Source organism: Salmo salar, chromosome 12 (assembly GCF_965601325.2).
Source record: "Salmo salar chromosome 12, fSalSal1, whole genome shotgun sequence".
In the NCBI taxonomy this organism is placed as follows: Eukaryota; Metazoa; Chordata; class Actinopteri; order Salmoniformes; family Salmonidae; genus Salmo; species Salmo salar.
In genome coordinates, this window is record NC_138302.1 from 20,795,594 (window position 1) to 20,812,500 (window position 16,907).

The window sequence follows — 16,907 nt, forward strand, 5'->3', positions numbered from 1 at the left end:
TTGCTGTATAAATAAAGCACCTGGATACGGTTGAAGGAAGACTAACATGTAATGAACAGTCTCTTTTCATAGTTGCTTGTGGAGGAGAAAAGCACCTGTGGAAAATCAACTACTTGTTGCATCAAGGCCATACTCTAGTCATACTTTGTCCACTTGATGGCAGCAAAACGTCTGTTCTCTTTTGCTCGCTCTTTCATTACCTCACAAGTTGTTTTCAAAGCTTTTGCACCTGTTATTTTCAGAAAGGAATATTTAAAAAAATATATATTTTTACACTTCTTAAAGTTTCACAATAGCAGAAGTAATATCTGATGCTTTAGAAAAAGAAACAAGAACAGATCGAAAGAAGAACTTACATTTTTACCAAAAAATTCTCCACCCCCGCTTCTGACAAAGGGAAGTAAGTACAGATAGCTGCGTTGATGACGTATGTGGTTTCAGTTGAAACTAACTGAAACCACAGAAATTCCTTTTCAGTCAGCAATCACTTTTCTGTTCACTCATTTACTTTTCAGAGAAGGCAGGCAGACGTTTTTCTCGTCATTAATGGGGTTGAATCATTCAGTGGTGACCAATTGAGAGACAAGAAACTGATTCATCATTAAGCACTTGTCCTTCAATTCAGAGTGAAATGTAACTCAAACGTAGAGCATTGAGAAGCCGGTGTTTCTGAGACTACAAGAAGGTCCACTATACAAGGTAAGGCTCTCTGACTGGTGCTCTATTTGAATATTCATATACAGATGTAGGATCTTAATTTGATCACTTTTGTTGCTTAGAATTTTCCTGCACAGTAGAAAATGTAAACTTGTAGTGTAATTAAGGTTGAATAAGGCTTCTAAAGTTTAATTTCCTCTTTGTCAGACTTGATTTGCCCTAACAAAAAGGTATCAACCCCTACAAAAAATGTCCATTAATTATAATTCACATTTCGGGTTGCTGCTGTAGCAACCTGGCTCAAATGAAGATCCAACATCTATGATGTATTCAGGTGGTTATGGATTACGTTTGTTGTTCAATCAAGAAAAGCTACTCTGCCTGTGTGTTTGCCCATGTGTGGGTTTGAGTGTGATCATTTGGAAGACGCAGTATTAAGCAGTTGAGGTCATGATCATTGTGTTGCTACCATGCTGTGTTATGTGTTGCTGCCATGCTATGTTCTCTTAGGTCTCTTATGTAGTGTTATGTTGTTTCTCTTGTCGTGATGTCTGTTCTGTCCTATATTTTTATTTAATTTATTTTTAATCCCAGCCCCCGTCCCCGCAGAAGGCCTTTTGGTAGGCCGTCATTGTCAATAATAATTTGTTCTTAACTGACTTGCCTAGTTAAAGGTTTAAATATAAAATAAAAAATGTAAAATCATGGTACTGATGATTACTATTACCACTTAAGAGATGCACAGAGAGCGGAGTTGTTACAATATTGCATACGCCTCTCCAATCCTTTGGGGCCATTGAGACATCTAGGCTATGCGCTACCACAGTATTCTTCCATCCTGGTCCCAGAGAACCCAAGGCTTTTAATCACTTTTTCAAGCTTTGTGCAGATCTATCAGCTAGGGGCTGATTAGGGCTTTATTATGGAAGGGGTTATGGGTTGATTAGAGCTTCATTATGTAGGGGGCTAGGGGTTGATTAGGGCTTTATTATAGAGGGGGCTATGGATTGATTAGAGCTTCATTATGTAGGGGGCTAGGGGTTGATTAGGGCTTTATTATAGAGGGGGCTATGGATTGATTAGAGCTTCATTATGTAGGGGGCTAGGGGTTGATTAGGGCTTTATTATAGAGGGGGCTATGGGTTGGTTAGGGCTTTATAGAGGGTGCTAAGGGTTGGTTAGGGCTTTATTATGTAGAGGACTAGGAGCTGATCTGGGCCTGGGTTTACTAGGACAGGATGTTCATATAGAACTAGAGCAAAACCCTGCACACCTTGTGGGTTGAGGTACGGTTGAACTGGAGACCATTGTCCTCATTGTGGAGGGGCTTAGGAGTGTGTTCCAAATGGCACCCTATTCCTTATATTGTGTACTACTTTTAACCAGGGCCTCTAGGGTATATAGTGCACAAGGGTGCAAGTTAGGATGTAACCTAGGGGTTTATTTGGTCCAGTGTTTAAGTAGGACAGGATGTACACACCCAGCCACAGGTACAGAGGAAGTCAAAGACAAGAGGGGGAGGTGAGGGGGGAGGAGGGGAGTGAGTGTTGGTGGAAAGGAAGTCGGAGAGGGAGGGGGGAGTCAGAGAGAAGATAGGGAGGGGGGAGGGGAGGAGGGGAGATGTGTACATGATAACAAGAAGAATGGAGGGGGCGTTAGTTTGAGGTTTGGTTTGGCAGAGGATGAGAAGAGAGGTAGAGAAGAGAGGAGGAGGGACAGGGGTGTTAGTGGTTTGTGGTTTGTTTGTTATTGGAAACAGCTTGTAAACATTCTGGGAAACGAGGACGTTGTGGTTTTCTTACCTGCAGCCCCTTTGTATGTGTGTGTGTGTGTGTGTGTGTGTGTGTGTGTGTGTGTGTGTGCATGTGTATGTGTGTATGTATGCATGTGTGTGTGAGTACTGTGTGTGCGTGCATGCAGAATGTGCTTGTGTGTGTGTGTGCATGGATAATTTGTTTTGTGAGTGTGTGCGTGTGTGTGTGTGTGTGTGTGTGTGTGTGTGTGTGTGTGTGTATGCATGTGTGTGTGAGTACTGCGTGCATGCAGTACTGCGTGCATGTGAGTACTGCGTGCATGCAGAATGTGCTTGTGTGTGTGTGTGCATGGATAATTTGTTTTGTGAGTGTGTGTGCGTGCGTGCGTTAAGACTGCACTTGCGTTCGTGCTTGCGTGGGCATGTGTGTGTTCTCTGCGATACTGACCTTTAAACTGTTTTCTCAGAGGTTGATAATGTCTGCTGTGCTGTTTCACTTCACTGAAGGGAACTTCCTAATGTCTGACCCAGAGACCAATAAGAGGGACAAAGACCATCAGGGACAGTATCTCAGGGACAGAATCTCAGAGTAGGAGTGCTGATCTCGGATCACCCCCCCCCCCCCCCCCCTCTGTTTTTGTAACTGTGACCTAAAAGGCAGAACTGATCCTAGATCAGCACTCCTACTCTGAGAGGCTTTATGAATACAGGCCCTGGACAGTAGCCTGAGTGCCAGACTGTTTGTGCTATCATGCCAACTCCTTGTCATGCCAAACAAGAGCGCAAACAGATCTGGTACCAGGCTATCAGGTTAAGGCAGGAAAGCCCTGATCTGGTACCAGGCTACCAGGTTAAGACAGGAAAGCCCTGATCTGGGACCAGGCTATCAGGTTAAGGCAGGAAAGCCCTGATCTGGGACCAGGCTACCAGGTTAAGGCAGGAAAGCCCTGATCTGGGACCAGGCTATCAGGTTAAGGCAGGAAAGCCCTGATCTGGTACCAGGCTACCAGGTTAAGACAGGAAAGCCCTGATCTGGTACCAGGCTACCAGGTTAAGGCAGGAAAGCCCTGATCTGGTACCAGGCTACCAGGTTAAGACAGGAAAGCCCTGATCTGGTACCAGGCTATCAGGTTAAGACAGGAAAGCCCTGATCTGGTACCAGGCTACCAGGTTAAGGCAGGAAAGCCCTGATCTGGGACCAGGCTACCAGGTCAGGGCTGGAAAGCCCTGAATTGGGACACACAGGACTGTTGGTACATTTGACAGCGAACATGACATCACAAGGCTTCACAGCTAACAATGTACAGAAACCAGTGGTGGCTGGTGGCTCTTTTAATCGGAGGACAGACTCATAGTAATGGCTGGAACAGAATTAATGGAAGGGTATCAAACACATCTAACACACTGATTACATGTGTTTGATACCATTCCATTAACTCCATTCAATGCATTATTATGAGCCATCCTCTGATATAAACATTTTGCTCTTGCGCAACCTTCAACCACCTATCAATTTGTTACAAACAGTTCAAAGGAATGACCAATGTTACGCAGTACTGGTATTCCTTGTAGAAGCATTATAGCCACACAGGGTGTGCATGCTTTTGTCCCAGCCCTGCACTAACATATCATCCAGGTCATTCATTATCATCATCACAATCTTCTTCTTCTTCTTCACCGTTTCAACACATCTTGTACCTGTTAGATGGTTGTTTATATAACAGAGGAGTGGAAACTTCACACCTCAGGCTGAACATAACATCAGTCTCTCTAACCACAGTGACCTTTTACTAAAACCCCACATGAGAGAATGGTAGCCAACAGCACACTGCCCATCAAATGAAAATGTATTTGTCACATGCGCTGAATACAACTGGTGTAGACCTTAAAGTGAAATGCTTACTTACAAGCCGTTAACCTATAATGCAGTTTTAAGAAAAATACACAAAAAAATAAGAAATGAAAGTAACAAATAATTAAAGAGCAGCAGTAAAATAACAATAGTGAGGCTAAATATAGGGGGTACAGGTACAGAGTCAAGGTGCGTGGGCACCAGTTATTCGAGGTAATATGTACATGTAGGTAGAGTTATTAAAGTGACTATGGATAGATAGTAACAGAGAGTAGCAGCAGCGTGAAGGGGGGGGGGGGGTAGCTATTTGATTAAATGTTCAGGAGTTTTATGGCTTGGGGATGGAAGCTGTTTAGAAGCCTCTTGGACCTAGACTTAGCGCTCCGGTACCGCTTGTGGTAAGGGTTGTTACCTACCCTTACCACATGGGGGCTGCCCATCAGGAAGTCCAGGATCCAGTTGCAGATGGAGGTGTTTAGTCTGGGCAGGTCTCGACTGTTCTTCCCTTTGTAGTCTGTTATAGTTTGCAAGCCCTGCCACATCCGACGAGCATCGGAGCCGGTGTAGTACGATTCTGTCTTAGTCCTGTATTGACGCTTTGCCTGTTTGATGGTTCGTCAGAGGGCATAGCGGGATTTCTTATAAGCTTCCAGGTTAGAGTCCCGCTCCTTGAACATGGGAGCTCTACCCTTTAGCTCAGTGCGGATGTTGCCTGTAATCCATGGCTTCAGGTTGGGGTATGTACGTACAGTCACTGTGGGGACGACGTCATTGATGCACTTATTGATGAAGCCAGTGACTGAGGTGGCGTACTCCTCAATGCCATTGGAAGAATCCCAGAACATATTCCAGTCTGTGCTAGCAAAACAATCCTGTATCTTAGCATCTGCTTCATCTGACAACTTTTCTATTGACCAAGTCACTGGTGCTTCCTGCTTAAATTTTCAATGGCTAACTGCAAGAGTCGCAAAGCAATCACTATTTTGCTTTCCTTGCCTGCTATTCGGTGGAAAGGGTGTGTGGTCCAAGTCTGGGTTTAAGGACTTAAAACATCTGTCTGAAAGGCTCTCTTTTCCAAGCTTAAATGGATTAACATTCACATGCAACATCATAGGTCAGAAAAGGTTGAATACATTGGTCATGGAGTCAATCCAGCATGATTTCTGCCACATTCAAGACAACTGGCACCTCGGAATAAAACGGGCGCAGACTGGAAAAATACATTTTGAATGGTCATCCAACTTGAAATTCCAAGTCGGAACTCTGGCCTCTTTCTAGATCTCCGACCTGAAGAACACTGATGTCATGATTGTTTGTTTTATTCCGAGTTCCCAGTTGTCTTGAAAGCAGTATAAATCCAGAGAATGACAGACTTTGATGACAGTTTGATGACAAAGTTTTCCCACAAGAAGGACCACTGCGCCACATTCAAGTGAGCACAGCACAACAACGGTTGTGTCCAGAAATATGTCTTGTATACTGCTGGATAAATTATGTAATATGCCAGGGAGATATGTATACAGTAGCTAAGAAAGTAATACTAAGTGTATGTTGTATAGTAAGCTGTTAGTAGCCCATAAGGCCTCATCCTAAGAATTTCATACCTCTCCCCCTTAGAACTTATTCTACTGTTCTGACTTGGTGGTGCACATGTTGCCTATAGCCTGTTTTAGAGAAATGTCATCATCGAATATTGTAAGTGCTTTCATTGTGTGCTTATATTCCCCCATTATTTATCCTACAGTTCTCACTTGGTGTACAGGGAGAACATTGTAAGAATGGCCGATGTTCTGAACTCTGTCCCTGTACATTTCAAAAGTGCTGGACAAATATCGGCTACTCGCTCATTAATATCTTAATCGAAATTACAGCTTGCCTCTTATCCACTCATCGTTCCCTTATGCCATAGTTTGTACATCCCAATTGCTATATTGCTTATATAGGTATATCTCAGTACAGTATCTTATTCATCATTTTAGACAATGTTGGAATGATTTGTTTTGCTTACTTTGTGTATTATAATTAGCTGATGTGGTATTCTTCACGAGGAGGGGATACTATAAAATGTTGTTGGGTCTGTAACCATGTTTGACAGTGACACTGTACTCATTCAAATAGTTTTTTTCAACAGAAAGTTCAGTAATAGACGTATGTAATTCCAGTTGATGTTGCGAGGGTTGTGTTGTTTGTGCAAAGCGCTGCCTGTGCGTCGGTATAATGTATATAAAAGTGGATGCTTGTGATTGTATTTTCCTTGATTTTTAGACCACATCAGCCTAGTAAAATAATAAAATGGCTTTACTGGCATGTGTTAAAAAAGATTGAGTTTGCCCCACCAAGATTTTATGCTAAAATCACCACTGGCATGCGTGTGGCATTAATACAACTGACTACACTTAATCTACTTTCATGGAAAAAACACACCACGCAAACAGACATAGAAAATTCATATACACTTTTTCTTCTCCCTTATGGTTCCTTCTGTTTTCCATCCCAAATGGCACCGTATTCCCTACATAGTGCACTACTTTTGACCAGAGCCCAATGAGCCCTGGTCAAAAGTAGTGCCCTATATAAGAAATAGGGTACCATTTGGAACACTGACTAAGCCACCCGTCACATGTTGCTAAGGTCATGTCTCCTACTGTGTTCTAGAATGAGAAAAAGGACCAGGAAGAAGTCATAATGGAGGTTCTATGGTGTCTCTATGTCATCCTGCTCCTCCCCCTACTAACCTGCTCCAGCCAACCACAGTCCTGTAAGTCATCAATACCCTTCATAATGCATCACAAGCAGATTTATAATGACTACGAGGTTAAAGTGCAGACTGTCAGCTTAATTTTGAGTGTATTTTCAACCATATAGGGTGAACCTTTTTAGAAATTACAGGACTTTTTGTACATAGACCACCCATTTTAGAGGACCAAAAGTATTGGGATAAACTCACTAATGTCAGGGCTTTCGGAAGGATCGGACCAATACGCAGCGTGATCGTACTTCCACATATTTTATTCAGTCGTGAAACTAATGAAATAAACCATAGACTTGAAATACAAAAAACAAGAAAGCCTTGATGCAGAGCAGGCATACACTACTCACAAAATAATCACCCACAAAACACCAGTGGGACAAACATCAACTTAAATATGGCCTCCAATTAGAGACAATGACAACCGGCTGCTCTAATTGGAGGTCATGCCAAACAAAAACTAACCTAGAAATACAAAACAAGAAACTAAACATAGAAATACAAAACCGGACAAACACCCCCTGTCACGCCCTGACCTACTCTACCATAGAAAATAACAACTTACTATGGTCAGGACGTGACAGTACCCCCCCAAAGATGCGGACTCCGACCGCACCTACAAAAAAAACAAAAAAAAACAAACACCCCCCCCCCCAAAAAAAAACACACAACACAAAGGGAGGGAGGGAAGGGTGGGTGACTAATGTCTATGGTGGCGGCTCTGGTTCCGGGCGTAGTACCCCCACCGCCCGCTGATCCCCCTGCTTCTGTATGTCCGGAGGAACCAGACCATGGATCATCATTGGAGGCTTCGGACCGCCATCCGCCGCTGAAGACTCTGGGCTAAAGGCCGCCGCTGAAGACTCTGGGCTGCAGACCGCCGCTTAAGGCTTCGGGACCGCCGCTGAAGGCTCCGCGCATAATTACAAAAGGGTTTTCTAATGATCAATTAGCCTTTTAAAATGATAAACTAAGATTAGCTAACACAACGGGCCATTGGAAGACAGGACTAATGGTTGCTGATAATGGGCCTCTGTACGCCTATGTAGATATTCCCTAAACAATAGTCATTTACAACATTAACAATGTCTACACTGTATTTCTGATCAATGTTATGTCATTTTAATTTTAAACTTTTGAACAGCAGTGTATGATAAAACATGATACAGAGCCTTGTAAAACATGACATAGAGCCTGATAAAACATGACATAGAGCCTTGTAAAACATGACATAGAACATGACATAGAGTCTTGTAAAACATGACATAGAGTCTTGTAAAACATGATAAAGAGCCTTATAAAACATGATAAAGAGCCTTATAAAACATGATAAAGAGCCTTATAAAGCATGACATAGAGCCTTGTAAAACATGACATAGAGCCTTGTAAAACATGACATAGAGCCTTGTAAAACATGATATAGAGCCTTATAAAACATGATATAGAGCCTTATAAAACATGATATAGAGCCTTATAAAATATGATATTGAGCCTTATAAAACATTATATCGACCCTTATATTAAAACTCTTAATATTTCTCTCTCTCTCTGTTTCTCTCTCTCTCTCCTTTCTCACTCTCTATCTCTCTCCTCTCTCATTCTCTCTGTCTCTGTTTCTCACAGTTCTGCAGTGTGTCAATGACTTCATCAGTAACATCACATGTGTGTTGAACAACACATGCGTGCCCCCAGACATGCCATGCACACTGCATGGTGAATACGCCAGGATTAAAAGGTAAAGAAGACTAAGGATGCACCCTAACTGGAACCCTATTCCCATAGAGTCCTGGTCTAAAGTAGTGCACTATATAGGGAATAGGGTGCCATTTGAGATGCTAACTGAAACAATGGTTCACTGTTGTAACTACAGTCAATGTGAGATGAAGTCCTTGGGCGGTTCCAACACTTTGAGAGGCGGCAGTCTGGTCTTTGAGGGCAATCCTGTGAGTTGTATAAAACTACATCAAGTTGAAAGCAATGCTTGCTTATATATGTGCATTATTATAGATAAAAACTATCATTTTAAAAACAGATTATAAAAATAATAACATGAATGTAATATATTAATCGGGATGAATAAATTAACCAGAAATTTGTCATTTTTAAAATATTTTTTAATAACATTTTTTCCTAATAATAATAATAATAATAATAATAATAATAATAATAATAATAATAAAACAATGACAGCATATATATAGACCAATAGACAAACAAACCTGGATAACTGAACTTCTGTAAATTATCTTTCAGTTCTTTTGGAAAGATGATAAAATACCCATTGATGTACGGTGTGGACAAGCAGAAGATTATGTGATACATATTAACTACCTCTATCAACCATTTAACCACAGTAAGTATACAGTAATTTGAGTGATATTATGTACAATGTGTCAGCTATTACTAACCTACTACTACTACATTAATTGTACAGCAACTACAACGATACAATACTATAACTTTATGAGGTTTTGTGAGGTCATCATACAAAATACACAAAATCAATACACAATGATACAACATAATGCAATACAAACATGCTGAAAAGCTTATTAATTTACAGTGCATTCAGAAAGTTTTCAGACCCCTTCACCTTATCCACATTTTGTTATGTTACAGCCTTATTCTAAAATGGATTAAATCATTTTTTCCCCTCATCAATCTACACACAATACCCCATAATGACAAAGCAAAAACAGGTTTTTATACATTTCTGGAGATGTGTATATATATATATAAAAAATAATTACATAAGTATTCAGACCCTTTAACTCAGTACTTTGTTAAAGCACATTTGGCAGCGATTACAGCCTTGAGTCTTCTTGGGTATGATGCTACAAGCTTGGCACAGATGTATTTGGGGAGTTTCTCCCATTCTTCTCTGCATATCCTCTCAAGTTCTGTCAGATTGGATGGGGAAAGTTGCTGCACAGCTATTTTCAGGTCTCTGCAGAGATGTTCGATCGGGTTCAAGTCCGGGCTCTGGCTGAGCCACTCAAGGACATTGAGAGACTTGTCCCGAAGCCACTCCTGCGTTGTCTTGGCTGTGTGCTTCGGGTCATGCTGAAAGGTGAACCTTAGCCCCAGTTAGAGGTACTGAGTGCTCTGGAGCAGGTGTTCATCAAGGATCTCTCTGTACTTTTCTCCTTTCATCTTTCTCTAAATACTGACTAGTCTCCCAGTCCCTGCCGCTGAAAAACATCCCCACAGAATGATGCTGCCACCACCATGCTTCACTGTAGGGATGGTGCCAGGTTTCCTCCAGACGTGACGCTTGGCATTCGTGCCAAGAAGTTCAATCTTGGTTTCATCAGACCAGAGAATCTTGTTTCTCATGGTGTGAGTCTTTTAGGTGCCTTTTGGTAAACATCAAGCAGGCAGTCATGCCTTTTTTTGAGGAGTGGCTACCGCCTGGTTACTCTACAATAAAGGCCTGATTTGAGGAGTGCTGCATAGATGATTGTCCTTCTGGAAGGTTTTCCCATTTCCATAGAGGAACTCTGGAGCTCTGTCAGAGTGACCATCCGGTTCTTGGTCACCTCCCCCGATTGCTCAGTTTGGCCGGGCGGCCAGCTCTAGGAAGCGTCTTGGTGGTTCCAAACTTCTTCCATTTAAAAATGGTGGAGGCCACTGTGTTCTTGGGGACCATCAATGCTGCAGACATTATTTGGTAACCTTCCCCAGATCTGTGCCTCGACACAATCCTGTCTCTGAGCTCTATGGACAATTCCTTCGACCTCATGGCTTGGTTTTTGCTCTGGCATGCACTGTCAACTGTGGGACCTTATAAAGACAGGTGTGGGCCTTTCCAAATCATGTCCAATCAATTTAATTTACCACAGGTGGACTCCAATGAAGTTGTAGAAACAGCTCAAGGATGATCAATGGAAACAGGATGCACCTGAGCTGAATTTTGATTCTCATAGCAAAGGGTCTGAATACTTATGTAAATAAGATATTTCTGTTTTTTACTTTTAATACATTTGCAAATATTTTTTGTTTTGTCATTATGGGGTGTTGTGTGTAAATTGATGGGGAAATAGTTTTTTTAATCCATTTTAGAATAAGGCTGTAACTTAACAAAATGTGGAAAAAGGGAAGGGGTCTGAATACTTTCTGAATGCACTATATACAACTTAATACTAATTCATACCTGATAATAACATTTCTAATTCAACTTAGTACTAGTAGTTCTGTTACAGTGATATTAGTACTACTATGACTACGTTGTTTTGTGTTTGGCAGTTAAAATGCATCCCCCTGGCAAGCCGACCGTCACCAACGCCTCAATCGCCTGGACACCAGGAGCTCCCATTTCAAAAATGATATTCAACTATGACTTCCAACTACAGTGGAAACAGGAACTACATCACTGGGAGGTGAGAGAGAGGGGGTCGAGGAAGAGAGACAGAGACAGAGGACACATAATAACAAGAGGGAAAGGGGAGAGATGTGAAAGAGAGAATACAGTGAAAGAGTGCACATCTCTTTGTACACTATCTAAAAGTACACCTACTGAAAGTACACCTACTGTATGTTGTGGTACTGCAGGATGCTGTGGAGGTGAACATATCAAACAAACAGACGTATTTTGACCTGGACCCTGACATGCTGGAGAGAGGAAGGAGGTACCAGGTCAGAGTCAGGGTTCGAGTCGTCCCAAACAATTACTCAGACTGTCAGTGGAGCGACTGGAGCCCCAGTGCATCATGGGTCTCCACTCTGGGCCAGATGACAGGTAAATACAGCATCTGTGATGTCATTGGTTATTAGTACACATTTGAATGTGGGCCTATATATACTTGGGCTGTGTCCCAAATGGCCCTAAAGTTCCCTATAGAGTGCAGAGCCCTATGGGCCAAAAGTACTGCACTAAACAGGGAATATGTTGCCATTTGGAATGCAGGCATATTAGTGTGTTTCCATATGAATCTTGAAAAACAGCTTCTTCTTCTTCATCCTTCCTTCCTTCCTTCCCTATTTCTTTCTTTCATTCTTAGATAGGCAGACACATGCTCAAAACAAACTTACAGACAGAAATGTGAAAGAACGCTTTTCTATGCCAATCTTTTAGTCAAATAGTGGTGTTGTTATGTACGTTGTAAATATGTTCTATGTATGTTCTATGTTGTTCCTCTGGTCCTGTTCTCAGGTAGTCCTGATGTTCTAGACCAGGACTTTGTGGTGGTCACCGTGGTGGGAGCTGTTGTTGTACTGGTCCTGCTGGTCTCCATGTTGCTCTGCAAAGGAAAGTGAGTAGTGTGTGTGTGTGTGTGTGTGTGTGTGTGTGTGTGTGTGTGTGTGTGTGTGTGTGTGTGTGTGTGTGTGTGTGTGTGTGTGTGTGGGAGGGGGGTGGGGTGGGGTCCATTGTAAATGTGATGTATTTTAACACCAACGGACTGCAAAGTAAACATCATGTTTTAGATGTAATGTTTTGTAGTTGGTTAAGTGCAACTTCCTTTCATTTCCGTTCAGTGCTGACAGGGTCAAGAAGATTCTGAATCCTCCTATACCAGATCCCTCCACGTACTTTGAGGGCCTCAAACTCCATCATGATGGAAACTTCAAGGTCAGTTCTACTTTTGACTGAAGTCATGTGCCCAAAGGGACCCTATTCCCTGTATTGTGCACTTCCTTGTTATGGCTGTAGTTAGGTTATAATGGCTGTACTTAGGTTATAATGGCTGTAGTTAGGTTATAATAGCTGTAGTAAGGTTATAATGGCTGTAGTTAGGTTATAATGGTGGTAGTTAGGTTATAATGGTGGTAGTTAGGTTATAATGGCTGTGGTTAGGTTATAATGGCTGTAGTTAGGTTATAATGGCTGTGGTTAGGTTCTAATGGCTGTAGTTAGGTTACAATGGCTGTAGTTAGGTTACAATGGCTGTAGTTAGGTTATAATGGCTGTAGTTAGGTTATAATGGCGGTAGTTAGGTTATAATGGCGGTAGTTAGGTTATAATGGCGGTAGTTAGGTTATAATGGCTGTAGTTAGGTTATAATGGCTGTAGTTAGGTTATAATGGCTGTAGTTAGGTTACAATGGCTGTAGTTAGGTTATAATGGCTGTGGTTAGGTTATAATGGCTGTGGTTAGGTTATAATGACTGTAGTTAGGTTACAATGACTGTAGTTAGGTTACAATGGCTGTAGTTAGGTTATAATGGCTGTAGTTAGGTTATAATGGCTGTAGTTAGGTTATAACGGCTGTAGTAAGGTTATAATGGCTGTAGTTAGGTTATAACGGCTAGAGTCTAATGAATGGAATGGTATAAAACACATAGTTTCCATATATTTATTACCAGACATTATTATGAGCTGTCCTCACCATTGTCTTACAGTAGCATCATGTATGATTGAAGCCACCTGTCGGAAGACAATGCCATCCTCACCTTACCAGCCTCCTCTGCAATAAAAAGGAATGAAAATAATGATAATAATTTTTCCCTCTCTGTGTCTCTCTCTCTCTCTCTCTCTCGCTCTGTGTGTCTCTCTCTCTCGCTCTGTGTGTCTCTCTCTCTCGCTCTGTGTGTCTCTCTCTCGCTCTGTGTGTCTCTCTCTCTCGCTCTGTGTGTCTCTCTCTCTCGCTCTGTGTCTCTCTCTCTCGCTCTGTGTGTGTCTCTCTCTCGCTCTGTGTGTCTCTCTCTCTCTCTCGCTCTGTGTGTCTCTCTCTCGCTCTGTGTGTCTCTCTCTCGCTCTGTGTGTCTCTCTCTCTCTCTCTCGCTCTGTGTGTCTCTCTCTCGCTCTGTGTGTCTCTCTCTCTCGCTCTGTGTGTCTCTCTCTCTCGCTCTGTGTGTCTCTCTCGCTCTGTGTGTGTGTCTCTCTCTCGCTCTGTGTGTGTGTGTCTCTCTCTCGCTCTGTGTGTGTCTCTCTCTCGCTCTGTGTGTGTGTGTCTCTCTGTCTCGCTCTGTGTGTGTGTGTGTCTCTCTCTCTCTTTCTCTCTCTCTCGCTCTGTGTGTGTCTCTCTCTCTCGCTCTGTGTGTGTGTCTCTCTTTCGCTCTGTGTGTGTGTCTCTCTCTCGCTCTGTATGTGTCTCTCTCTCTCTGTGTGTGTGTGTCTCTCTCTCGCTCTGTGTGTGTGTCTCTCTCTCTCTCTCTCTCTGTGTGTCTCTCTCTCGCTCTGTGTGTGTGTCTCTCTCTCGCTCTGTGTGTGTGTGTCTCTCTGTCTCGCTCTGTGTGTGTGTCTCTCTCTCTCTCGGTCTGTGTGTGTCTCTCTCTCTCTCTCTCTCTCTCTCTCTCTCTCTCTGTGTCTCTGTGTGTCTGTTTCTCTCTGTGTCTCTCTGTGCGCGCCTACAGGCTTGGCTGGGTCCTTTGTTTGCCTTTGAATCCGTCGACTCTGCCTTGCACCGTGAAGAAATCTCCCAGGTAGAGATTACCAACAGCATTGGCACCATTGCCCCCCTGAGGAGGGAGACCGCTACTGCACTACTACTGAAGAAAAGATTGGACAACAGTGGCCGCTCCGGCTTCAGCAACTTCTTATCCCAATGCTCCCAGCCTGGATCCACCTCCACCAAGCTGGAACCCTGCTCTGTACACTCCCCTTACGGACCAGTAGGTGGCACTACTGAAGAGATAGAAGAGTGGAACGAGGAGAACAGAGGAGAAAGGATGGTTAGTAATAGAGGTGTAGGGGGGAAGGACGGAGATATCAGGGGTGGAGGGAAGGATAGAGAGATGGGGGGTGGAGGGAAGGATAGAGAGATGTTGGGTGGCAGTATATTTGGAGGCATCAGTGGAGGTGAAGATATCGTCCAGGTTTCTTCTTATGAGCGTGTTGAGAATATCCAGGCCCAGCGTCGGGCCCTCATAAGCCCAGATTTAGGCATCGGCAGTGGGGGAGAGGATCAGGAAAGTCAGGAGAGTGTGGAGGAGGCGGACGGGCCTACTTCGACCATCCCCCATTTTGTCTCTCAGGACTTCCACCTTGTTCCGCGTCTTCCTCTTATCAATAACAATAACTTTCCATTCTGCTCCACCCCCTTACCCATTTCCCTGTCTGCTTTCCCCCAGCTTCCCTTCACCCTACCTGGGTTGGATAGTGTAGGGGGAAAGGGTACAGAGATGGAGGTTGGAGGAGGTTCTCTCACAATGTCTTCCTCCTATGAACGTGTGGATAATCTCCAGCTCCAGACCCAACGCCGTGCCACTCAGAGCCCAGATTCAGGCATTGGCAGTGGGGGAGAGGATCAGGAAAGTCAGGAGAGCGTGGAGGATGCGGTCGGGCCTACTGTGACCGCCTGTAACCATATCCCACTTATTACCACTAACAATATATTTCCATTTTGTTCCACTCCCTTACCAATCCCGTTGGACGTTTTACCCCAACTACCCTTCACCTTCTCTGGGTTGGGGTTGTATCCATCCCTGGGACCCAGTACTAGTACCAGTCATCATGACAGGCTCCTGGAGGAGATGTCTCTCTTGTCTTCTTCAATGGCAATAGAGCCCTCTAGTGGCGGCTACATGCCAGTGAAAGAAGCTCAGAACTGAACTATGAAAACATTTTACTAGGGAGGGACTAATGATTTATATATACACTAGATGACTGACTGGCTGTTTTGAAGCCACCGCTCCTCCATCTGGGCACTCCCCCTCCATTGTAAAAAATACTTTGGATGCTATAGAAATGCATTTACTAATGTCTACATTTGTTTTTACCACATTTATTCTATTAGAGACACACTTTTTTAAGAACTAACGTAACTGTCCCCACTACAACAAAAAATACTTACAAATATGTAATTTTGTCATTGAAACATTTCAATGAAATACTGTAGAATTCCATCCATTCCAATAAAGCTCCACTGTGGAGGTGTCATAATACCCATAAAATCTAGCTTTCAAACAGGGAAATGGTTCCAATTGTTTTTCCACCATTCATTTTTCCCTTTAGAAACACTTAAAATAAGGGCTGTGGCCTCCTGAGTGGCACAGTGGTCTAAAACTCTGCATCGCAAGCTGTGTCAGAGCCCGGCCGTGAGCGGGAGCCCCATAGGGCGGCACACAATTGGCCCAGAGCGGCATGGGTTGGGGTAGGGTTTGGCCGAGGGGGCTTTCCTGTCAGTACTACATCTATTTCTGATATCAATATGATACTACGATTGTGTTCACAGTAAATACTGATCTGATACTGATAGATCTCTCAGTAGAAATGAAGAATGTATTATTATGTTATGTCTAACATGACCATCTTGAATGTAATGTCTCTTTTGAAAAATTATATTATTATTTTTTTATATTTAAATAATACTGTTGTATGTTAAACATCACAGCATAGTTGAAAGATATATGGTGCATAGATATATGGTGGCCAGCAGAGATAGGTGGGATGGGCTGAGGGAAGCTGAGGGCTGGGATGTGGAATTGGAGACAAGTGGGATTGGAGTTGCTTGGTAGGGGATAGAATGACGGTCAAAGATAAAAGTAAAACAAGTCAAAATAAAACAAAACAAAAAGTAAGTTTGAATGACACTGAGGTGCAGTGTTTTTACAGCTAATGCCTGTTTGCCTGAGGCTGATGCCGTGCAGGTGTTTGTACACATGCATATACACACACTCTCCTTCAAATGCACACGTGCACATAAATAGTGCCATACATTCACTCAAACATATTCAGTTGGCCTTGCTGTTATGATTTTAGTTGTCCTTGATGTCTTTTGTTTTTTGCATTGTTGTTTTCTCTTTTCCTTTGTCTTTGTCTTTTTTTTGTCTTTTGTTCATTTTGTTGGTTGTTGGTGCATTGGGGGCTTTGGGGTAGGGAATGATAAAAAATGTCTTGGGTGGTTGAGGGGCAGCTCTTGGGGAACTGTGGGGGGTGGGGGGGGGGGTCTTGGAGGGCTGGTGGCCTGGCGGTTGGGAGCTTGGGCCGGGGGCTGATGGTTCGCTGGTTTGGGGCCA

General features: G+C 43.1%; 1 protein-coding gene across 2 annotated transcripts in view; it reads left to right on the forward strand.

Annotated features, from left to right (window-relative positions):
• Positions 1-345: 345 nt before the first annotated feature.
• Positions 346-16,907, forward strand: part of LOC106564390 (interleukin-2 receptor subunit beta) — a 16,768-nt gene continuing 206 nt past the window's right edge. Inside the window, exons 1-10 of one of the 2 annotated variants that reach the window (XM_014130463.3) lie at positions 346-699; positions 6,918-7,020; positions 8,635-8,746; positions 8,882-8,954; positions 9,265-9,364; positions 11,257-11,390; positions 11,563-11,749; positions 12,164-12,263; positions 12,487-12,580; positions 14,304-16,907. The exon at positions 14,304-16,907 is cut by the window's right edge and continues 206 nt beyond it. In XM_014130463.3, the coding sequence (XP_013985938.3) occupies positions 6,948-7,020; positions 8,635-8,746; positions 8,882-8,954; positions 9,265-9,364; positions 11,257-11,390; positions 11,563-11,749; positions 12,164-12,263; positions 12,487-12,580; positions 14,304-15,500 (2,070 nt within the window). In that variant the 5' untranslated portion in view covers positions 346-699; positions 6,918-6,947 and the 3' untranslated portion in view covers positions 15,501-16,907. Of the gene's footprint in view, positions 700-6,917; positions 7,021-8,634; positions 8,747-8,881; positions 8,955-9,264; positions 9,365-11,256; positions 11,391-11,562; positions 11,750-12,163; positions 12,264-12,486; positions 12,581-14,303 lie in introns of those variants that run through there. The other variant, XM_045690965.2, reaches the window with a different exon arrangement.